This window comes from Cricetulus griseus, chromosome 4 (genome assembly GCF_003668045.3).
Source record: "Cricetulus griseus strain 17A/GY chromosome 4, alternate assembly CriGri-PICRH-1.0, whole genome shotgun sequence".
NCBI lineage: Eukaryota > Metazoa > Chordata > Mammalia > Rodentia > Cricetidae > Cricetulus > Cricetulus griseus.
Window position 1 is genome coordinate 24029703 of NC_048597.1, and position 25912 is coordinate 24055614.

Here is a 25912-nt window from a genome sequence, read left to right on the forward strand (position 1 = left end):
AGGAACAGATTTTTTAATATTTGCATAAAACTGAACCATCTTAGAGAGGAAATCTAAATCTCAATACAAACTTCATGTATATTTTATCTCTGCCTTACACATATAGCCTAAAGGTAAGTATTTCGAATCTTAAACATTTATGTAAGAAACAAAATTTCATGGTATGGAATTTTCCACTTGTGTCATCATGTCGCCACTCAAAAGGCTTCAAATTCTGATGCATTTAGATTTGAATATTTGAATATGGAATGCTCGATCATATTTAATTATTTTACCGCTTGCATAGGAACCACATTTTGAAATTCATTTACTCAATACTTAATGTTAACAGCAAGGAAGGTGTGAGGACTCATACAGCTGTGTAAATAAAATAAAAAATAATGCCATTATTTTTGAAATAGAATAAACCCACTACCTGACGTAATAACACAGTTTTCAAAAATGGCAAACCCGAAGAACTGAGAAAGAGCCAGCTATTAAATACATTCCTTTAAAACTGGGCTTAAATGAGTCCCAGTAGTATTGTAGTGTGTGCTCCAGACAGTGAGTTTGAGGCCAGCTTGAGCTACATGCCAATGCCTTATCACAAAAAGAGAAACAAACAAAAAGTTAGGAGGGACATACCTTCAATTTGGATCCATGAGGTATCAGAGAGTTATTCTGCTTGGGTGGGATACACAGCTCCCATTTTCCATATTCCAGCTTTTTATATGGGTGAGAAAATGGATTCCAACCATCTAAAAAATAAACATCATATAATCAGTAACTGGATAGGACTAGGAATTTAATAAAACATAATACGCTGCTTACCTGTAAAAATTAAATTGTTAAATTTAAAAAATTTAAAACCTGTTATCTAAGGTAGTAATCAAAGTATTATGTAAGACACTTAGAAAAATGTAGGATAGTTTACAATTTGGAAAAAAGAAAAAAGAAAAAAAAAAAAAACCTTTGTCATTTAGGAAGTTTAGAGGGTAAACGTGCTTACTACCAAGTCTAATGGTGAGAATTTATGCACGCACACATTCATGGGCACAAGCACACATGCACCTAAATTTAACTTGATTTTCTTTTGCATTTTGCTTTTTTTTTTTTTACACTCCAATCCCAGTCCCCACTCCCTCTTCTCCTCATGCTTTCCTCCTCTCCACCCCCATCCTACCTCCTGACCACTCCTCAGAGAGGGTAAGGCCTCTCCTAGGATGTCAACTAAGTCTGTCCTGTCACCTCCTTGAAGCAGGACCAAGGCACACACACCCCCTATCTAGGCTGAGCAAGGTATCTAACCACAGAGAATGGGTTTCTCAAAGTCAGTTTATGAATTACAGCTAGATCTTGGTCCCACTGCCAGTGGCCTCATATACTACTCAAGCCACACCATTGCCACCTGTATTCAGGGGTCCTCCTAGTTTAGTCATATGGCGGCTCCCCACTTGAGAGTGGGGAGTCAGTGACTTCTTTTTTTTTTTTCTTGATTGCAAATTTTTTTTCATTCATTTATTTAGTTCATAAATAAAGTCATGCACAATTATGATACAGAATACAGTATGTTCACAATGGCATGGCTAAATTAAACCAATTAACATGTTATATCACACTTATTCATCATTTTTGTTTTGAGAACACTTAAAGTATACTATCTCACAACTTTTAAAATATAGCATATTGTTATCCACCATATTTATCATGCTCTCAGTAGACCTCAAGACTTCAGAGAGTCCATGCCTCTTGTCCAGCTGCAGTTTTACTTCTTACTAATTCAGGTCAGTTGATCCTGTGGCTTTCCCCATCATGGCCTTGACTCCTTTGTTCATAGTATCACTACTCTCTCACTGCGATTCCTAAATATAACTTTTAAATGTGAATAAAAATAATTAAAGAAATGGTTCTAAAAATATGCCTTTGGTCTCCTAAAATTAAACAGAGATTTTAACTTGCTTAAATGTACTTTTAACTTTCAATAGATTTTTAGTAAATATAATGTTCTTAAAACATCATTTAAAGAAACAACAAAAAAAATTAAATGAGAGAGGAACATTCTAGTCTATTAGATAAGATCCATGCCATGTTAAAAGAAAAATTATTGAAACAACATATATAGCCAAATTCAGAAGACTAGAAATGAGCTCAGTTAAAATGTAAATAATTGTCTCAAGTAAGAAAGGTGGATAGTTAATCTCCTATATGGAGTAACGGAACACTATGCTACAGACCAAGGGGAAATCTCCACTGAACAACAGTCAAACCTTGCATACATGAAAGTAACACACACACACACACACACACACACACACACACACACACACATATATATATATATATATATATATATATATATATATATATATATCTTAGCCAGAGGTCTGACAGTAACTGGTTATGCTTACTGCAAATAAGATAAATGGACCAATAACTACTAACACACTAAATTATTCAAACATATATTAACTTCAAATCTGACAAAACTGTAGAGTACCTAAAAGGAAAACAAACCAATCAAGGTGTTTACAACCTTGGGATAGTTCATGAGGATTGTTTTTTTCAAATGACGTATATACCAAAAAAATGATTAATTAGTTAAGTAATTAAAGAAAAAAACAACTAAATTTGATCACGAAAGCAAGCTTATATCCACAGCAGATAAAATAACAATGCAATCCAACACCTGTATGAATTCTTGTAAAGAAGGGAATAGAAACATATGAAAAACATAGCTCAAGTAACAAAGGAGAAAAAACAGATGAATAGACTAAGAAAATACTCATAGAACAAAATCTGAATGTCCAGTAGACATGAGCAATAAGACTCAAGCTGACTTGGTAACTAGAATCATCAACTTGTTGCTACTCAGCGGCTTGGTTCAGAATATCAAATATGCAGTAAGGACATAAAACAACACTACTACAGAGGGTATAAATGACTGTAAATAACTTGGCACTCAAGTTATGCTAACCCAATGGCCCAACAAGTCTATTACCAGGCAATATTCTAGAAAAATCCCCCTAAGTAAATACAAGACACTATTTAGAACTGATCACTGGAGATTTAATTGCAAAAGCATAAAATAATAAGCAACCAAATTTCAAAGAAGCTATAGAATAAAGTAAAATGCATATATATGGGAGAATTAAACAATGAGGTGTCACACAAAGATGTAAGAGGGATGTATCAGAGTGGTTAGATATGAAACTGCAAAGCTGGTTTTAAAGGAGAATACAAAATTGTCACTTCTACCAAGCTCAAGGAATATGTAGAAAGTAACGGATGGAGACATGTGTATGTTGTAAAACTATTAAAACTGAAATGAAAATGTGAAATAACATCTACAATGATTTTCTCTGAGATAGGAAAGTAATTAAATATAGCCAGGGCGGAGGAACAAATCAAACAAGACAGGCAAAATGTTTATAATATTGAAGCCAGCTGTATAAATATGACTTCTCTACCTTTCCAGGATTAGAGAAATACCACAATGAAAACTCATGTCCGGTCTCTGAGCAGAAATAACTGTCCGAAAGATATTCGGACATTATTTATAAAGTGACATTATCAGGCAAAGGACATAAGATCTTAACATACTTATGATGCCAAATACATATTACCAAGCTACTTTCTGGGTTGGCAGTTTCAATTCATACTCCTAGCAGCTGCACAGAGGGATGCTCAACTACCCTTATCCTCAGCCACACCAGGGATTATCATTTTAATAACAAGACACGCCTGTCTTGCTCACCCAGGGTTCACTAAAAGAATTAAGCGCTAGTACCCTGAGGAACCCCAGCATGCAATAAATAAACTCCCTTTTAATGCATCAAGAATAGAACTTGTTATACACCATCCTTGGGAGAATTGAGAAAACAGACACTCAAATAATTTCCTGTGTTCCATGGATCAGATGCACAGCCACCACGAGCAAAATTTTCTCTCATTATTTTTCTGGCTGTAACGATAACGCTTGATATACACTGTTTTCATTTCTTTTCAAAAAATAAGCTGTAATTGGAACATTGATTATTCTCTTTAACCTTACTGTTATTTGGGATAAATTGAGTTGTATTATATTTCCTTTTAAATGTCTTCCATTAATTTCCAGTTTTATTGAAATGAAGATAATAATGTGGCTTACTTTGATGTTTAATACAGTGCCAATCAAAGCATTTATTTATTTACCAGCCTATTTACTGTTAGCAGCTGAAGCCATTCAATTTTCTTAGAATAAATTTTGTAGAGGAGTCCAACATGAAACTACGTGAAATAACTCAAAGCACAGGTGCTCTGCTGGACACATCTCTACACATCTGGGTCACTGGAACCTCCCAAGCTCCCATCTGAGCCAGCAGACAAAACTCAGCTCTTCCGTTTATGTGAGGTCAGTGTGTAGTGTGTGCCTGAGTGAGCCTATGTGTGTGAATGTGAGTGTAGACGAGCATGCTTATACATGCATGCATAAGCCAGAGCAGGACATCAAGTCTCTTCTTCAGTTGCCTCTGTCTTATTCCCTTGACCCATTATGTCTCACTGAACATGAAGGTCAGCTTTTCCACTAGACTGGCTAACCTGGAAGCTTCTGGGGTCTTCCAGTACCCTCCCTCAGCACTGGGGTGATAGGTATGATTGGTCATGCCTGGGTTTTATACAGGTGCGGAGTTTTGAACTCAAGTCCTCATGCTTGCAAAGGAAGCTCTCTTACCCACTGAGCCATCTCGGCAGCGCAGAACTGAGTTCTTAGACTTGTGTTGCTTGTGGACAGCTAAGGACTCAAGGGCTGCCCTCTACCCATGATTACATGTCTATTGCTGCTGCCTATGTTCGGCTCATATTGAAACAGTCATGTTGGTGAGCATTTATGGGTGTAGTTTCTGATAATCCTAGAAGACAGTTTCACAGCAAACTCTCTGATCCTCAGAGAACTATGGGTAACTAAGGAATGCAGACACCGGGAGAAATATTCTTCTCCAGGGAACACCACACGAAATGGTTATCTAATACCGAATGGTCAGCCCGGAAAGCTTACGAGTAACTGCTAACAGTAAATAGGCTGGTAAATTAATAAAAGCTTTGCCTACACTGTATTTAAGCCACACTATTATTTTCATTTAATAACACTAGAAACAGTAACAACTAACAGACGAGGCAGGTTGTATCTCTGTATTTAACAGAATGTTGTAATAAAAACAATTAATGAATAAAAGAGGTGATAAATTTGAAAAAGAGCAAAGAGGGGTGCATGAGGAAGTTTGAAGGGAGGGAAGGGAAGGAGAAAATCATAAAATTAAACCATAATCTGAAAAATAGAATAAATATTTTTAAAAAATGAGAGTCTAATGGTAGAAGAAGCTGTTGTTGGGAGGCGGGTAGGCAACAGAATGAAACAAGGAAAAGCCTGATGCACACATACAGTGATAAGGGCTTCAGGAAGGCCGCAGGGTACCTACACAAAGTGACTAGAGCGAACAATAATCAACCTGTTTCCGAATGCTAGAAAAACAGAGTTTAAGTTTCTTTATATAAAAATGACTAATATTTGAGAAGTCAGATATGGGTAATGAGCTTTACACATTGCACATTGTATACTTATACCAGAACATTCAATGTCACTCCAATAAAATGTACATTTTTAGGTTTTACCTATTAGTTAAAGGGCATGGTTCAACACACATTTTAGGGCATAGTGGAATGCTCTGATGCTCAGAGCACGTGGAATGCAGGAAGCTGTAAATGAGACAAGATGCAGTCTGTACTCAGATAGCATCTAACACTGCACTGGAGTTTGCATTATCCAGTATATGATCACTCTGATGTTCCAGCTAGGTGTGACAAGATAAACTACTGTTTGAGACCTAAAGATAATGACACTTTTCTTTGCTATGACATATTTTGTGGCATTGAACTCTGCCTTTTTCAGACATTAGGAACTGGAGGCCTATGTCTCTCCAAAGTGTTATGCAGGAAAGCCATCCCCCAACAGTGTTAGGAACTTTTGGAAGTTGTTTGAGTCCTGAGGGTGGAACCCCGGTAAACAGGATTAGGACCCATTTAAACAACTTCAGAGAGCATGCTAACTTACTTACTTTCTGCAACAGAGCATACGTGGAGAAATCAAACTATCTTAAACCCAGAAATAGGTCCTCATCAGGTCCAACGCATGCTTAAAGCCTTCCACTTGCTTATAAACTGGCCTGGCTCTGGCACTTTGGAATAGCAATCCAAACTAAAACACATGAATTGGGTTTGGGACTAAATTTGATCAGCCTTTCACTTAGTAGGGGACAGCAGACAGATAGAAAAGAAATGGTTAAGTTGGGAGAGGCATGCTGTAGGCTTGGGGAGAACAGGTTAAATGACAGAGTGGAATAGAGAAGAAAACGGGAGATGGCTGGTCATTAAATGTATCCAGTAATCACAGTAATCACAGCCAGAGATATCCTCTGAGCCAGTTGTAGGGAGAGATCCCTACCTATTGCTATGACCATGCCCAATTGGGCATGGTCATCTACACAGAAGCTGATGAGGAACAATATCGAACCTGAGATAGGTTATTAACTGGTAACTTATTGGTAAAATATACTCACATGAGGAATCAGTAACCAGATTTGGCACTGCGGGAAGACCAGTCCCAGATGCTTCCAAAAGCTGGCTGAACCCCGAGAGTGAGCGAGGTTCCTCCTCACCCTTTATCCTATACCCTTCTACGTACCTGTGACCATGCCCAGCGTCAGTACAGGTATCGGGATCTCTCCCTAAAGCCTGGAACAGCTCTGCAGTTTTTTTTTTTCCACTGGCCAGTGTAATGAACTCTATCTCTCCAAGCCAATCAACATGCGGGGTCCATTGGCTGGCTCTCCATAGACAAGGCAAACTCTAGTGTTGCCACAGGCTCTATCAGTACTGATTGCAAATTAACCAATTTATGGTTTAAGAGTATTAGAATGGATATGAATATGAGAGTTTTCTCTATACCCTATACCCTAACACGTATGTTTCACCTAATCAGACGCCACCTGAACCATACCAATATGCAAACATCGGAGGAATCACAGTGATCAGCAAATAGATTACATAGAACTCCTCCCCATCCTATGGCCATTAAAAACCTGTCACAATGGCATGCTTTTCTAGAATGACTAGAACTAAGACAGAAATGAATCTATGTTTATTATCAGTTCAGGATGACTAATACCATTCAATAAGGAAAGAATATTTGTTTTAACTGGGACAACTGGACCTCCATATATAGAAAAACAAACTTCAGGCCATATCCTAAAACATACATAAAATTAGCTCAAAACAGATCCCAGAAATAGGCTTAAGAACTAAAAAAATTTAAATAAAACTAAGGTAAATTTCTGTTACCTCTGTTCTTTAACACAAGACTAGATAAAGATTAAACAAAAGAAAAAATGATAAGTCATACTTTTCACACAAAAAAGACAGGTAAACAAAAGAAAATACCAAGAACTAGCGATTTTAAAGGGGAAGAAAATAACTGGAAATCTTTCTAAGTGATAAAGTTACTTGAGTCTAGAATATCTAAATAATATTTACAATTTAATTACTAAAATACATTTTCAGAGCAAGTGAAGACTCTTAATAGATGTTCCCACAATAGCAGTCTCCACCAAGCACATGAAGGGATGGATGTTCAATGGCATGCGTTAGTCAGGGGAATATAGAAATCGAATGGAGATGCTGTGCTTGCAGACAGGATGGCTACAGTGAAAGCCATGGATGCAAAGTAAAATGGAGGGTGTGGAGCAACTTTAAACTTCAAGCACTGCTACTTAAAATGCAAAGCTGTGTAACTACTTCAGAAGACAGCCTGGAAAGTCTTCAAATAATAGTGTTAGCACTGTAGGTAGGAATTCAACTCACACTTATACATCCAATTTAAATCAAAGTAGATTGTGCTGGATTGCTTTTGCCAACTTGATACAAGCTGGAGTCATCTTGCAAAACGTGAGCATCAGATTAGGAACTATCACCATCAGACTGGACTGTGGGCAAGTCTACGGGCCATTTTCTTTTTTGATAGATGAACAATGTGGAAGGCCCAACCCACTCTAGGGAGTGTTAGCCCTGGGCAGGTGGTCCTGGGGTATATAAGAAAACAAACTGAGCAAGCCAGGAGGAGAAAGCCAGGCAGCAATGTCCCTTCATGGTCTCTGTTCCTGTTCCTCCCCTGCTTGAGTTGGTACCTTGGCTTCCCACAATAATGGGCTGTGATCAGGACATATAAACCAAATAAATCCTTTCTTGCCCTGTTAAATTTGGTCATGGTGTTTATTACAGCAACAGAAAGAAAGCCAGGACACAGATGTCCACATAAAGCCTTGTATGTAGAGTGTTCGTTTACAATATAATTCATAGTAATCAAGAAAGGAGACTATCAAAACATCTAAGTAATCAACAAGGAAAATGCTTTGTGTTCATATAATAAAGTATTTGGTCATACAGAGGAAAGGCATACTAATACACAGTACAATGTAGAACCCTATGAACACAACTTATATTAAGGGAAGAAGCCACAAAACATGCCCATTATACACTATTTAAACAAAACATTGATGGTAGGCAAAATCCATATTGTTGTTGCCTGGGACTGTGACAATTATAAAATGACATTTCAAGTGCATACATGGTTTCTTTTCAAGTAAAGAAAATGTTTTAAAACTGAAAGTGGTGATTATGAAACAAGTCACTTTTTAATTATACTAAGTGAGGGGACTGTATATTTTAAGTAGGTAAAATGCATGCTGTAAGAATTATCTCACATTGAAAAATATCTCAATATAATGGTTAAAAATAATTCAAAAACAAAGCTCAGGGAGCCTTTATTTGTTTGTTTTCATTGATCTTCACCTTGGACTCAAATCAAGTTCTGTCAGAGATATTGTAAAGGAAAAGGCCACATAGGGAGACATATAAAAATTTAACACTAAGAAGATAGCCTGGTCAATAGGTAGAATAAAAAGTCAAGTTTGATGGCTGCAGATGTCTTTGAAGAGTAATGACTAAAAGTTTAATGGCTTGCCAAGGTAGACCAATTTCAGAACTTAGGGATGGAGAGAGCAGACAGAATAGTTTGAACCAAAAATAAATATATATAACCATCATTCCATCTAGAGCCCAAAAGAGCTGGTTGTGGGTTCAAACCAGGAGAACAACTCTTAGGAGTCTGAGACAGAATTGCTGAGAATTTGAGTGCTGCATTGGCTATAGAATGAGGTTCAAGCTAACCTGCATTATCAAGCAAAAAAAGACTTATCCAGAAGGAAAAAAAAAAAAAAAAAAGGAAAAGGAAAAGAACAATAAAACAAGGAACCAACAAAAATCTGCATCCTTGAGGGAAAATCTAATGACCTTCAAAAGATACACTGGGAACTAAGTGACAAGGTAAATGTCAGAGAGAGAGAGAGATGCAGATCCAGGATGGCCAAGCAAAGAGAAGTAACATGTTGATGTTTTCATGCAAATAAACATTACTGATAGGCTCAGGGATTGGAGCTGGCCAATATAAAAAATGCTATAAATGTATTTTTAATGACTTGAGCAGAGGCTGAGTCTGTGTTATACCTAATGATAGATGCATAGAGTTTCATTGTGATAAGAGAAATAATGAAATTATTATACTAGCAGTAAGTAGGATGGCCTGGTGAAAATGACTGCAGCAGCAGTAGTTGTGGATTCTCCTTAGCGCTTGACATTCAATATCTGATTCAATTATCTCAAAAGTCCTATACAGTATTAGAATTTTCATTTGATGGATAATGAAGCAAAGAGTGAAAGCAGAAAAACTCAAGTCTCAGAGCTACTAACAAAGCCGGGATTTGAGTCATGTTAGTCTGACTCCTGCTTCAACCTATCTCTTCTTACACCCTGGTATACCTAAACCATCCGGATCAGGCATCTGTCTCCATTAGAAATGCAAAAAAAAAAATCTGTCTTAGTCAGCTTGGGCTGTAGCAATAGATACTTAAATAATAAATTGGCTTTGCCCCCTCATAGTCCTAGATGCCAGGCAACTAGTTAAAGGAGCAAGCATGCCAGGTTGTTGATAAGAGTTTTCTTCCAGCTGGTAGAGGTTATCTACATGCTGTGGTCTCACAGGATAGAGAAGTCTTCTCTCCTGAGCCTATGGCTGGTAAAACAATCCTTCCATTCCTGGGGACGCTCCCCTCAAAGGCTCCACCTCCAAATACCCTCACCCTGGACATTCGCAAACATCGGAACTGTAGAGGAAACACAATGCCCGGCCCATAGCAGGCTCTTAACTAGATGTTGCATTTGCACAATCAGTTTCTTGCCTTAGAACCTTACACTTTTGGGAACATAGTAGGCATGTAGATTTTAGTGTGTTGCTGTTTTCTTTGTCTGATTGATTGATTTTGCTTTGTCTTTTGCTTGTTTGTTTTTGCTTTAGTAGAAAAGCTTAACCCTACATGGCTGTTAGCTGTAAACCCTACATGACTGCTGTGAATCCTGCATAGCCCTTTCCAGTAGCTGCTGCAGCACAGAAAGAACTGTGCAAGTCTAAAATCACAGGTGAGGTGGGCATACTGCCAAGATGAGTCACCATTCTTTGTTAAGTGGGTGACAGATCTGTTATTTGGGCTTCTCTCCGGAATGTCAACCTTGAATTCTTCCTGTGCTGGTTTATTTTTGTGTGAGGTGATCTCATGTCACCCAGGCCCCCTTTGAGATCTATGTTCCTGAGGATGATTCTGAACTCCTTTTCTACCCACAATTGTTTTCTGAGCGCTAGGACCACAGGCCTGCTTTTGCCACCATGCCAATCTTCAAGCATGAATGTAACAAGAATTGTTACTTCCAATGAACCTAACAGTAATCTGGACACATGGCCTTATGGGAGACGATCAGAAAGTAGAAAAGAACAGAGGAACACTGGGAGAAAGGGAGGGAAAGGGGAGGACAGAGGGACTGAGGGCGAGCCAGACAGAAGCAGATTCAGAGAAACAGAGAGAGGACATGGACAACAGAGAGAGAAATAGTTGATTTGACACTTTGGGGTAGATGTCAGTCTGTCTGGAGCAATAAGCACAAACACCTGCAGAAGACTGGAGTTTATTGTCCCAGAAGAAAACTGGAGTTGTGAGAGGAAAGCGTTCCTCAGGCATCTATGCACACTACACTGCTCCTTCTGCTCCAGCAGAGGACTGAGGTGACAGTTGTCTCAATTTGCCATGGGTTTTGTTTTTTGTTTTGTTTTGTTTTGTTTTTGATTTTACTTTGAAACAGCATCTCACAGAGAACATGGAAGATGTGGTTTTTTGCGAGATTGGTCAAGGAGGCCCCTTGATCCACTGGTCTTTACTTCATGTTAAGTACACATGATGCCTGGCTTTTAATTTAGGGACCAGGGATCTGAACTCAGGCTCTCATACTTGCACACAAAGCACTTCGCCTACTCAGCCATCTCCACAGCCTCTGGCTTTTGTTTTATTTTGCCTTTTCTTAAAAGATAAATCCTGCCCTGCATTCTTTCATTTTAGCTTTTTCAATTATTTTTTGATGTTCTGAGGATTATGAACATTCTAACTCAGTCTTTTAGCTTTCAGCATTCAAATACAATAGCTTTTTTTGTTTTGTTTGTTTTGACAATAAATTAGGCTTTTGGTAGTGGTGGTTGCTTTTTGTTGTGGGTTTGTGTTTTGTTTTGGTTTGGTTGGTTGTTTTTTTGTTTGTTTGTTTGTTTGTTTTGTTTTGTTTTTTCAGACAAGGTTTCTCTGTAGCATTGGAAGCTGTCCTGGAACTCCCTCTGTAAACCAGGCTGGCCTCACACTCCACCTGCAGCCTCCCAAGTGCTGGGATTAAAGGCCTGCATGAAGCAAACTTTTCTTTGTGTCTAAATCCTCAACATTGACAGCCAAGTTTCTTAAACTCTTCGTCCATTTCTTCAAATTAGTTCAGCACCTAAAATGTTCCTGACTAAATTCATGGTGATTTCCAACTTTCCAACCCAGTTGTTATGCTCAGATTTTACCTTTCTTAAGTTCTCAGTGAAACACTTGGCCAATCTGCCTTAAGCTTCAGTAACCCACTCAAATTGGTGCTCTGAAGACAGAAATAAAGAAGAAGGAATGTACCTGCAATCCATTTCAGTTAGAGAGGACAGAGGCAGTGCATTGTCAGTGGGGTCGTGTCAGACAGGAAACACTGTCTTCTAGCCTCTGCAGACACCCCCACACATGGACATATACACAAAGAGAAGCACACAAATAAGGAATAAAGTAAATCTTTGTTGGGGGGATGACAGAATTGAAGGAGGGGGAGAGCCTTTTCTTTTCAAATATATTTAAGGAAGGAGAGCCATGGCGATTCTGTATACAGAAGCGGGAAGCAGCACTGAGGGGCCTCACAGAACGAGGAAATAAACACAGATTTACAGTCAAAGAGGGAAGGTGAAAAGGAGTTAATGCATTGACCCGTGACATCATCTCCCCGATTATCTTTCAAAAGCACCAATAAATGCAGACAAGTTTGAGGGGGACACTTGGGAGCTGAAATGTTGCCTTTCGGCTGGCTTCTATTTTATCTGAGAAGTCCAAGTGCTACGCTAAAGAAGAACAGACATGCAGTGAATAAGGGAAGGATTCAGGAGCGAGTAAAACACTAAGATAGATATACAGAGAACGAAGAGAGTGGAGTCAGAAGTGTGCGATCGATTTCTGTGCAGTTGACAGTCATGAATCTGGACTACAGAAGCGGCACCTCAGAAGGTCATGTGACTTTTCCCCACAGTCCCAGAAGAGAAGTTACACGGATTGATGGCTGCAATGCTGCAGATGTGTAGGGCAGGAATGGTAGAAAGTCCGGGTTACAAAGACATGACATATACAAGAGCAAAGTAAGGTTCTATATAGGCTCAAAGAAAAGGAGTCAGCGGTCATGAGAGAATAATGTGCATCTAGAGGTCTCGCCAACTAGAACTAAATGGGGTCAGATAGTTGAAAACCAAGAAACAAAAAACAAAGCCTTCCTATTGATGAGTCTATGTTTTGTTTTTTTCCAAAATAATTTGGAAAAAGGTTTCCATTAAGTGACAATAGCTGGGATGACCTGCACAACACCTACAGAAGATCAAACCAGCCAAAATGTCAGCATAGATGGGGAAGAAATCTGGAAGCCCCAGCCCTTACTGAGGAATGCTGGCACTTGCTAGATACTGAGGGAGAGAAAACCCATTCATTTGGTGATGATATTCTCACTGGCCAGTTTCCCATGCTCCTGGGGATAGTCCCCACACATGGGAAGCACTAATAGGTATTAGCAGATGAAAAAAAATAAAAAGGAAAGGAAGAAAAAGAAAAAAAGACATGAACTTGGGAGGGGGACCTTGGTGGGGATTATGGGGAATTACAGGAGTGAATTTGGGCTTCAATGAGATCATATTTCAGTAGTATAGATGTAGGAAATCCTTGAGAAGAAACTTGTCATTTTATAAAAGAGATTTGTAATATTTTTTCAATTGTTCACTTGCCTCTTATCAAAAACATCTGAAGTGTAATTCTGTCCCTTTCATCTCCTTTGATTAGACCTCTAAAACTCAAAGTTACTCTCACCGAACCACAGACTCTCGAGGGACAAGTGAACACATGCCACTGTTATAAGCTTACTGTTGGAATATTGTATATTACAACACACTGTTGTAAAACCAAGGCTGGACATAACTTGTGCACCAAGTTTGGCGTGACTGCTATCTGGCTGAACTCCCCACAAACAGCCTAAGCTAGGTATACACATTGTGAGATCCACTAAACCTGACACAGAACTTCACACATAATTAAACAGTCACTAGTAGTAACTAAAATAATAAACTTCAAGGTTTTATGCCAAATCAAGACCATATTCACCTAAATGGGCAGTTAGAAATTTAGTAAACCTAGCAGAAACCTCGATTTTAAAATTTATAGGTTATCATACATGGTATTCTTCTTATATGTTAATATTATATGAATATTTGTATGTTTATCTAATGATATAAATTATTTAAAAACATAAAATGTTGGTAGTTATGTTTGTTAACTTTCCCAATTAATCTGGATCCTCATTAACTCTGTATAACAAAAAATAGCAAGACCACACTAACATAAAAACTACATGGCTTAAGTGTATTTATTTGTCTTTTCAGATAGTCTTAATATTCTTTATGTCTTAAATCCTGAAATAGCATATGCAATATATAGAATTTATACAATCTATATAAATTTAACATATATTATATATTTATATAAATTATATTCATTTAATACTATTTCTACTCAACAAATCAATCATCTAAAATGCTCAACAAGCTATTTAGAGATGCATAAAAGGCTTAATTATCTATATATAAACACTAATAGCATCTAAAAGAGACCTCCATATGTGATTTGTGCATTTAGAACATGTATACCATGTAATTCATTAGACTATGTTCCTTCATTTCTAATTCCAAAATCCAAGAAAACTGAATCCCTTTTAAACGAACCAATGTGTTTATGAGCTCTGTGGGGTGTAGGGAAACTTCAATTGCTGCTCTGTGTCAGGCTGATAGAGGCAGAAACTCTCAGGTTCAGCTTCCTTCTTTGTAGTACAAGTTTCAATTTGGATTTTAAACAGCTCCAGGCCATCATTTTTTACATCCTTTCCCACTCCCATTTCAGAAATCAGAGACTCAATTTCAGGAAAATACTGTCAAGTTATATGCAGGCTTAACGTGTTCAAGAATAAAACCACCTACCACTAAAGGTAACTCCATTAAAGGAACATTTTAACTATTTACTATTATGATATTTTAGCTTTTAAGAAATATATTTAGCATAAAATTAGGTAAATAGTCTTGTTTTCTGAATTACTGATCAAATTCGCAAAACTCTCACATTTGAAACAAAATCATTAACATGTTGTTGTAATTATATCCATCTGCTAATACTCTGTCTGGCTCTGCCCTCTCATTGCCATATTAGTAGCTTTCCAGGACTGATGACTCCGTTGGACTGTACAAGCCTTTGACCTGAGATCCAGACTAAGTTTCCTTTAGCTTTTCTTGACCACTGAATGCTACCATACAGACATAATCAGGTTGAATATTCATTATCTAAAAATGCTTACTACCTACCATAAGCGTTTCTACCTCTGCCCTTTTCATATTGTGGAGTCTGCACATAAAAAACAGTAATAGTAAGGCATGTTTGTAATAGAATACAAGTCTCATTATAAAATTCATTTACATATGAATTTATAAAGTAAGCTGTGATATCTTTAAACCCAGCACTGGGGAGGCAGAGGCGGGTGGATGTCTTTGAGTCCAGGGCCAGCCTGGTCTACAGAGTGAGTTCCAGGATAGCCAGAACTACATAGAAAAGCCCTGTCTCAAAAATTTTTTTTTCAATTTAGTTTTTATGCATATTTTATTCACTTAACTCAATTTTAAGTAATTTTAGGGGGGAAATGAAGTTTCCTGGTCTGAAACTTGCTACTTGTGTATATTCACGCCCAAGATAATGAGGTACTTCAGATTGGGGCTCGGGGATTAGGAGTCTGCATCCCGAAAGTGTAACAGAATTATTAGCATTGTTTTTCCCTGGGCCACAGCTTGCTTCACAGAGCACAGTGGGACCTCGAGAACAATAGGATGTCATTCTCTCTAGCACTCTAGATTTGAGCTCTCTCAAGCTACATAAACTCTGGTGGTTTGAATGAAAATAGTCCCCATAGGCTTATCTATTTGAATACCTGGTCCCCAACTGGTGGAACTGTTGGAATTGTGGAGTAGGAACTGTGACCTTATAGAAGGAAGAGTATCACTGGGGATGGGCTTTGAGATGTCAAATGCCCATGCCAGACCCAGTCTGTCTCTGCCTCTCCCTCTGCCTCTTTGCCTCTCTGTCTCTGCCTCCTACCTCTGCCCGCTTGCATATCAAATATGCATGTGCCATCCCTACCTGTCTGCTGCTCTACCCTCTGAACTGTAAGCAAGCTTCCAATTGCATGTTTTCCTTTATAAGTTGCCTTGGTCATGGTGCTTTGTCCCAGCAATAGAAAGGTAACTGAGACACTGTGTTAATCACCAACAACTACAAATAGAAGCATCTGTCATCAGGGTTGAAAAATGCACTGACCTGTGGTAGGATGATGAGTCATGAGATAGTCATTTAATACTATACCCACTTAGCAGCATAATAGCAGCAGGTTCTCTTCTAGGGCACATGGCCCGTCTCATAGGCTTTTTGCATGACAATGATACCAGATATGGGTTTTATCACATGGAACAGAACAATCAGAAAGTAGTTGTTTACTCCGATGATGTTAGTGTGATTACTACACCACTGGGCATGTCTTGTCCATCAGTCATTACTTTATCTTGTGGGGTTTGCAGTGAGTATGATTGATGATTACTTTTCTCCTCTGATAATTAGCACTACGAAAGCTAGCCAGAAGAGATGAAGATTCCAGGTCAGTACCAGCTTAACTTTGCCATGCTGTATGACACAAGAATGTGGTATCTTTTGCAATAGGGTCTTGCTGTTAAGTTCTGAAGAGAAACTAATGGCATCAGTAGTACCTTGTAGCATCTGAGGGGAATTGAGATTTCACTGGCCAATAACTCCAAAAGTACCAACCCATTTCTAGCACTGGGCTTTGTATCTGATAGACTCTGATATCTAATAAGGACAGTGTTATCCTGTTTAATGATAACTCTGGGGGGGTGGTATACATACATACATATGGAAGCTTCTATAGTAGCAGGATTCCTATGTCTTTTTCAAAAGGTCTTTAGTGTTATTTTGGGAAACAGTTATTTTTGTGTTAATATATATTCATTTATAAATTACTTTCAAGTCAATAAATAGCCAATAAAAAAGAACAAGCCAAGTACTTTGCATGAGGACAATAGGAAAGCTATTTTGAAAGCATGTGAAGAATTAGCCAAATTCTACACATGTGTGTTCAAATGTATGAGATAAAAAGATCTTCTGATGACTCACTTGAGGAACCACTGTCTGTTGGGTAATTTCACAACAGAGAGAAATTAGGAAGTTGCTTATCCTGTATGCATTTTAGCGCTGCCTATTTGGATACTCAGAAGCCACTGCAGATGAAGTAAGGCCTGACCACTGTGGTAGCTGGAGGCCAACACTGACATTGTTTATGTAATTCTGGTGTGTTAACCATGGAGAATATAAGAGTTAGAGAATTGTGGACACTTTCATTCAAATTGTAAGGGAAGGAAAGAGAAAATATGCAATGTATGGCAAGGTCAGGAAACTTTCATTAAGTCCTTCAAAGGGTGATATGTGAAATCAAAAATGCAAAGAAGACCCCAAGAAGTTTGAGTAATATCTACCAAAGAAAGCAAGAGACAATCCAAAACTGAGTGTATGCTACTGCAGTCGATCCAACACGAGAGTGGCAGGGCAGGTGAAGATGTCTGGGACTAATACCACACCACAATGTGCTACATACTCCCAGTGCCAGACACAAAGATGCAAGATTTAAATGATTGCCCTTTTGGCATTTTGTCTTACTTTACCTGCTTAGAATTGTATTCCTTCCTTTTAGAGTTGGGATGCTTGTTACCAACCATTGTGTCTTGAGAGCTTTGTACCTTGTTTTTCATACAAAATGGACTCATAACTAAGATTTGCTCTAAGTGTGAGAAAAATTATCATACTTGAACTCTTGAAAAATGCTGTAACTGCTGAGACTCTGAGATGGATAGAATGTATCTTGTACTATGAACTAAACATGAGACTCTGCAGGGGACCAGTGATGAAAACTGGTTAAGATGTATTTGGGATTCACACTGACAGAGATGGACTTGTGATGGTTAGTTAATCTTGAACATCAAATTGACTAAATTTAGATATGCCTACAAGATTAGGAAAGTTTACTCTGGGTGTCTGTGGTGGTATGAAAAAGTATGGGCTCCAAAGGCTCAGAGATTCCAATGCTTGGTCACCAGAAAGTGGCATTAGAGAAAATGTATACATGGCAGTGGGCTTTTAGGTTTCAAGGGCCCAAGCCAGCCCCTGTGTCTCTCTCTTCCTGCTGCCTAGGGATACAGTGGTAGAAGTCTCAGCTCCTTCTCCAGCACTATGTCCACCTGCATGCTGCCAAGACCCTGCATTTAATACTGGACTAAACCTCTAAAACTGTAACAAGCCCCACTCAAATGAATTATTTGGTAAGAGTTGCTGAGAGTCTCTTGGTGTCTCCTCACCATAAAAGAATGCTTAGACAGCATCCCTGTAAGGGTAATAATCAGGGACACCTATCTAGAGTGGAAAGACCCATACTGAATGTCAGTGGAAACAACAGATTGGAACACCGTTGAATAAAAAAGGAAGAAGAAACCCGCTGGCACCACCACAATGACAGTTACTCTGCTGTAACTGACTCCCTTCGCTGTGATAGACAGAAAACCCTGAATCCATGAGCCAAAATCAGCAATTCCTTACTTCAAGTAATTCCCTCAGGTAGTATGACTATAGCTGTGGAAAACTAATTAAAAAACCATGCTCAATCCACTGGTTACATAGAAATAAATTAGTAAAACTGATATAATTTGAACTGGAAACCTTACTTTTCTATCCAAAGTATTCAGAGGTTTACACGATAAGGGAATTCCTTTCACAATATAGACTATACTATTCATAGCATTCATTTAAACTTTGGAAAATTCCAGAAAACAATGCAAAATTAATGAATAAGAAAACATTTACACAGAGGTACCTACATAGACGGTCCCAAGGAAAAAGCCCTCAGGTACAAACTGTCACCTGATCCTACTAGCAATCTAACACTGTATGTAACAAGCTCTTCCTGCAAGTCTGATGAAGGAAATGCAAAACAAAATATAGTACAGATGAGGATAATCCATCTGCTGACAACAATGATTTCCAATTTTCTGTACGCCTACCATGAACATGCTTTCTTCCTAAGCCTCGGAGAGTGAATGAATCTCAATCTTCATTGAGAAAAGATTAACAACTCTATAATGTTGCAATTACCTTCAGGGTAATGATGGTATATTTACAGGAGATTTCAGCTTGTGATTCCTCAGCCTGTGGAGATGAGGAAAAAGGAGAACAAACACAGACCATTTTCTATACAAGTCATTCCTTTCAAAGTGAAATGAAAATGGTGGTGAATAGGCTTAGCTTTTGATAGAGTTTGTTTTGATTTAATATGTACAATTAATCTGAGATACTATTGTGCTATTCAGCATGGCCTGACCATAAAAAAAAAAAAAAAAAAAAAAAAACAGTTTTAGTTCCTAAGTTTGATAAAGCACCTATGGCAAAATTTCGTAAAACAGGAAAGGAGTACAAGATAAAATGGCAAAGTCCCACTTCCCAGTCCTCAGACTGCAGCAGTAAAAATCAGAGTTGAGTTGATTGACAAGAACCACAGGCCTGATCAGATTACAGCAAACACCATCAATCTTATCACATCTCCATTCCTCATGCTTTTGTCAGGTGGGCAAACTGGTATGCCCTCAGCACCTAGCCAGAACAAGGCAGCCGTGTATCCTGAAGTTAGGCAGTGCAGGCCCAGAGTTGAGGACGGGACAAGGAAGAAAGCTGGTTTGCTACGAACACTTCCATGTGTTCCGCTGCTTCTTTTAAAGACTTAGGTTAACAGTAACTAGATTGGCCACAGAGTATGTCTTCAGTATCCTAATTTCCTCTTCGAAGCCTTAAACCAACTTGGTGCAGCACAGTTTGCAATCTGGCCAATGTATGTGAATGACATACAGTCTCACATGTGTGTTTTTAAACTTTAATGACTTCATTGGTATTGTAGTATAATTTAGGTAGACTAATATCCCCCGGAGAGTGCTAACACAAGAAGCGAGTCTATTGGTTAACAGAATTAAAATCTTAGTAAAGCTTAGCTGCTAAGCTACTGAGATGTAAGGGGAGGGTGTCGTTCTGTTGTTTTATTCAGAATTGGTTAGAATGGTTACTTTCTCCAAAAAGGAGATGTAAACTATATCCATCCAATAACTAAGTAATTAGAATTCTTTCAGAAACTTTCTTCATGTGTTCACTATAATATTTCAATTAAAATATACCTTTTGGTGACTAAATTTTATAAAGAATCCATATTAAAGACAAGTCCTGAATACAAGTTAAATATAAACTAACGATAAATTTAATTTAAGATTTTAAACCTACTTCTAACTTAAAGAAAGGTTAAAGCAATCTACTTTTAATTAAATACATCTATAGCTACTTAATGCTAAATCTTAAGGTTTTTGCAACCCACTTTTTTGTGATAAGAATATTACTGAAACTCATCTGCATTGAATGACATGCTTTCATTCCTTGGGCTCTCTGAATCCATTATCTCTCTCATGGGAATGAATGCTTTGCTGTGACTGATGATGAATAAGGTATATAGGACAAATGATGCACCTTTTCATTTAGAAGACTAAAAAGGAAATTCACTTTAGTTTCCCTTCTGCCTAGTTTCATTAAAATCTAAATACAGCTATTCTAAGGGATTTTTTTTCTAACTCAGTTCAGATTTCCCAAAATCAGAAAGAGACAGACAGAGAGAGAGAGAGAGAGAGAGAGAGAGAGAGAGAGAGAGGGAAAGGAAGGAAGGAAGATCACAGGTATCATTTAAATCAATTATAGATTCTCTAGAAATATACTAAAAAGCATATTTTCAAAAATTTTGACTTAAAAATAAACATGTAACTTATCAGCAAATTAAATAATCAAAACACTGAAATGGTAATTAGAAACACATACTGTTTTCAAGTCTCAGAAAATTAGGTTTAGCATTTTCTCTGACTTTAGAACACGGTTTGGAAATGTCTTCCAGTCTTATTTGCTTTTCTATTCTGTGTAAAGATACCATGACCAAATCAACTTATAAAAGAAAGCATTTAATTGGGGTCTCCCTACAGTTTCAGAGGATGAGTCCATAAACACCATGGCATCATGATAGGGTACAAAGCACCAGGCAAGTAGTCTTAGCACTGGAGCAATAACTGAGACACGTTGAGACAATAACCCAGAGGGAAGGAAGGAAAGGACTGAAGCAGGGAGGGAAAGAGAGAGAGGAAGAAAGAGAAAGAGAGGGAGAGGGATCAAGAGAGAGAGAGAGAGGACCAGAGCTAATGGAAAAAGGTGTGGGCCTTTGAAATGTCAAAACCAACCCCAGTGATATACCTCCCACAACAAGGCCACACCTCCTAATCCTTCTAAAACAGTTCCACCAACAGCAGACCAAGCATTCAAATGTATAAGCCTAGGGAATCAATTCTTATTCTAATCCCCACATTTCACAAATTGTTTCCTAAAATACCTTAACAAAAATTTATTTAAATGATTCTTAATTAAAACAGCACATACTGATGACAACAAATATTTAGAAAAGGATCAGATTTTCAAAATAATATTATTATATGAGGTTATCACTCATTTGCTCTCCTACTAGACTGGAATGTCCTTAATATCATTTATACTGTAAAATCTCCAATGAATAGTACAGTATCTGGCATATAAACAATAAATACTAATAGCTAAGATGAAGAAAACAGAGCAATATAAAGAAGAAGCTATTCAATTGTCCACATTCATCTGTATTTTTAGTTAGAGGATAATTAGAGAATTTAGCTGATAACTAAGAAATCATCATTTTTTTCACATTTTTTTTAGCTATCGTAAAAAATAAGCCAAAACAAATTTAATAGAATATATGTAGGGTTAAGATACATACATAATTTTATGTAAATTGATTAACAATATTTTAGAAGTCACAGAAAATTGAAAGCCAGTAGCTTGCTTTTCTAGAAGCCTGACATTCATTACTTTTCAGTATCAGATACTGGGTTAGCTGGAGCAACATAAAGGAGATGTGGAAGAGAGAGGAATGAAAGGAAAGAAGAGAGGTGTCACTAAACTTGGGGATCTCAGGGTTTGGCAGCCCATCTTCAACAAGCCAATTAACTGGGATAAATCAATAGTGAATAGCAGAGAAGGTACATTTTCATTAGCAAGTGGCATTCAACCTTGAGGTCCTAAAATGAAGTAGACTTTACAAAGAAAGCAAGAAAGATATGAGTAAATAAGGCATCTGTCCAAGGTATGGTGTCTCTGGTCACCAAAGTCTCAACTCCAAGTTTCTTTCCACCAAAATCAGACTCTCCTGCGGAAGTCATCAAACAAGCTGTAAAATATTTCTAGAGGAAGCAAATGCCTCCTCTGGTAAAGAACTTTCTCCTGTTCTCCTCCTTCTGATGATAGAACACTCCAGAATAAATCCTAATTTCCTTCGGCCCATTTTTTAAGTAGTTCTCATAGCCAAAGAGAGAAACAGAGGTGTCTCTTTAAACTATATTCATTCCACTAATTTGTCTGTTTATAGAGAAACTCATCCACCAAAAAACATTTTTTTCCTTTGGATAATGTAATACCATTTAAATGTGAAGTCACTTCCAAAAACTTCAACTAAGAAATGGCTTTAAGAGTCTGTTCATATTCTGGGAACCCTGTGGACAATGCTAGCTAATCTCAAACTCACCATGTCCAGAAAGCCCTCTTAGTTTCTTAGACTAGCTCAGGGCCCTGGAACCTGTATAATCCTGTTTCATATAGTTGCCTTGGCATCAAATTTGGGAACAAAATAAATTATTGGAAACATTTACTAAGACATGCTTTGTCTAATTAAAACTCCTACCCTTTTGGTGGTTTAAGACAAGGGCTACCTGCTTATAGAGAAAAGTAAGATATTCTATTGCCTACTGCTTCCAAGAGAGGAGGTTGTTGCTTTGTAAGAAATCTAAGGTGAACCATCACTTCTCCAATGTTCCATTCTGCGACTAGTGTCCTCCACCAAAACCAACTCTACATATGAAGATCAAGGATGCTGGAAAAAAAAAACCAAAAACAAACAAACAAAAAAAAAAACAGCGAGAAGGCTGAGGAAATGGCAATAATCAAAGCAATACAAGAGAATTTCAAACATATTCTCATATGTTCTGTCTCTCAGACACACACAAAAGTACCCAGTTTTCATGCAGTGTTATTCACAACAGACAAAACTATCAATCAGTCAATTCACTGAAATAAGTGCATAAATGTATCATTTGTTAACAAAAAGGAATGAATTATTGGTATATGCCACAAAACAAGGATCCTAAAACTTGATGCCAGACACACAATCACCACATGTTACGTGGAGAGAGAATAGCCATGTGGTCTAGGAAGACAATAATAAAGTGGTCTGTAACTAGACCATAATAATAGTCCTATAACATACATTGGCTAGTCTTATGTCAACTGGACATACAAACCAGAGTTATCTGAAAAGAGGGAATCTCAGTTTGTGTGTTTATCTAATTATTCATTATCAATAAAAACTTGTGAGTCAGATATCAGGGTAAAAACCTGGAAGAACAGAGAGAGAAGCAGGGGAGCAGCCACCAAGGACTTCATTTGCTGTTCCTTCAAAAGGGCTGAAAATCTTTCTAAGCCCCACCTTACTACTTCCTCAGTCCCCCCAAAACCTGTACAGTTAATTTTGGTCAGCTAGTATCTAGCTCTACCCTCTGATTCAAAACAAACTTTATTGTCACATGCTATCAAAATATCACACCACTCAGTTGAGAAAAATGCCTCCATAAGATCAGGAGGTAAGGTATTTTCTTAATTAGTGATTGATGAGAGAAGGCCCAACACATTGTATTTGGTGCCATCACTAGGCTGATGGTCCTGGGTTCTATAAGAAAGAAGGTTACACAAACCATGGCAAGCAAGCCAGTAAGCAGCACTCCTCTGTGGCCTCTGCATCAGCTCCTATCTCTATGTACCTGTCCTGACATCCTTCAATGATGAGCAGCAATATGGACATACTAGCCAAATAAACTTTTTCTTCCCCAACTTGCTTTCTGACCATGGTGTTTCATTGAAAAAGTATAAACCTTAACTAAAACATACTGTGAGAGCCAAAGTTATGTTTTCAGATTTTAATTACTATGCCTAAGAGATCCATGAAACAAAAATGTCTCTAAAAGTACAGATACTTCTTGAAATGCTAGAGGCTTTGTTCATAGGAGATAACAAGCCACGTGTTTTCACTCCCCTAAACAAGTCTGTTTGACTCATATGTACCAGATGTGCTTGATCACATGTAGGTAGGAGTTACTTGGGCAAGAATTATGTCAGGATGCATGCTTGCCCCAGATTGGCTGTAGTTGGGAGGTAAGCAGGTGGGCGGGGGGATGTCACAATATATGCTTGCCCCTGATTGGATCTGAAAGGAAATAAGATGGCTACTCTTATAAATAAGAGTAGCTTCTGCAAAATGTGACTTGTTGCCATTTTCTGGGAACCCACAGTAATGGACCTGGCCAGAGTCCATCATTCAGGACAGTATTTAATTAAAGCTTGCCTCAAATTTTACTCAAATGTGATAGTGGTTTTATTCTTGCCCAGTGGGATTTATAACACATACACTTTAAACTGATTAAATTTATGTTCTGAGATTATCATTCTACTCAGATGTGGTTAAAATTGAAGACAATAAGTGGGGGTAAATGTTAGGCAACCAAAACTAAGAGAAAATGCATCTTTGTCACTCTCCATGGTTGCTAGGTAGTGACTTCGTGCACAAGTACCTCAATGCTTAAGGGCATTCAGTCTTGCTGAGAAAATATAGTTATTTTCATGGTCCTAAATACAGGTTTCAGGAACTTCTGCTGCTGATTTACAGGCACCTAAGATACTGAGTCATTTTTCTCAGAAATTCATCATGAGAGGAGGGACTTTGGAAATCTAAATTCAAAGTGATACAGCCACACTCTCAATGAGCACTGTCTAATACAATGGAGTGGTAGTTGCTTTTCTTCTTCCTTCCCCCAAACTCTATTCATATTTTAAAATATGTCTTATTTTTTATGAGAAAATGGTTGACAAGAATTACAAATGTAGTTGGTATACCCAGTGAGATTCCATTGGGGAAAAAAAAACAGAAATTTTTCTTTTGTGTGCTCTTATCAATTGGAGAAAGCTTCTGGCTTAGGGATGAAGGTATGTCTTCACTTTCCTTTCTGCAACTGGGAGCCAGTCTGGCTTAGACCTGTGCATGCTGCCACAGTCTCCATGAGTGTCAATGGGTATACAAGCCACACTGAAAACCAGGCCCCATGCCCAGAGGTAGATGGCCAACACAAAGGTACTCAAGGCTATTTGGGGAGGATTTGTCTCACAATTCTTTGGGCAATTTTCTTTCCTATATATTTTGCTTATATATTATGGTTCCCGATTTTGTTCTTATGGATTTTCTACATGTGTGACTGTGTGTGTCTCAGCATCTGTATGTGTTTTGTGGGGATTATTTTGTTTGTTTATTTTATCTTATGCTGGTTTGTTTGATAGATGCCTATGTGTAGTCTAGTGGAAGGAAAGAAGGAAGGAAGGAAGGAAGGAAGGAAGGAAGGAAGGAAGGAAGGAGGAAGAAAGGAAGGAAGGATGGATGTGGATTTGGGGGGAGAAGGATCTGGTAACAGGTGAGGGAGGGGAAACCATTATCAAAAAACACTGTATGAAAAACATCTATTTTCAATAAAGAAAAGAACTTAAAATAGAAGAATTCAAATCAATAATAGAGAAAAAGAAGGCAGGTTTGAGACAATGAGATGAGAAGCCAGCTACAGCAGCAAAACTTGAGGCTTCACAGAAAATGACAAAAATGTCATCTTATACTTTGAGGATAACTACACACCTGGAGAAAAAGAACCTGCCGTCCACCTTTGATAGGTAAGCCACAGTTCTATAAAGCCTTCCACAATGCAAATATGAAGACATTTTTATCTGTGATTTAAGAAAGAAAACACCCACAAATTAAAATGGGATCGTCTTAAATGTCTATCATAAGTGACAGTTTCTTCATT

The 25912-nt window shown here is 37.9% G+C and overlaps 1 protein-coding gene across 1 annotated transcript in view; it reads right to left on the bottom strand.

Annotated features, from left to right (window-relative positions):
- The window catches only part of Gbe1 (1,4-alpha-glucan branching enzyme 1), a 225698-nt gene that overhangs the window by 148742 nt on the left and 51044 nt on the right, over nt 1-25912 (bottom strand). Inside the window, exon 3 of the mRNA XM_027412419.2 lies at nt 625-737. Within this exon, the coding sequence (XP_027268220.1) occupies nt 625-737 (113 nt within the window). The remainder of the gene's footprint in view (nt 1-624; nt 738-25912) is intronic.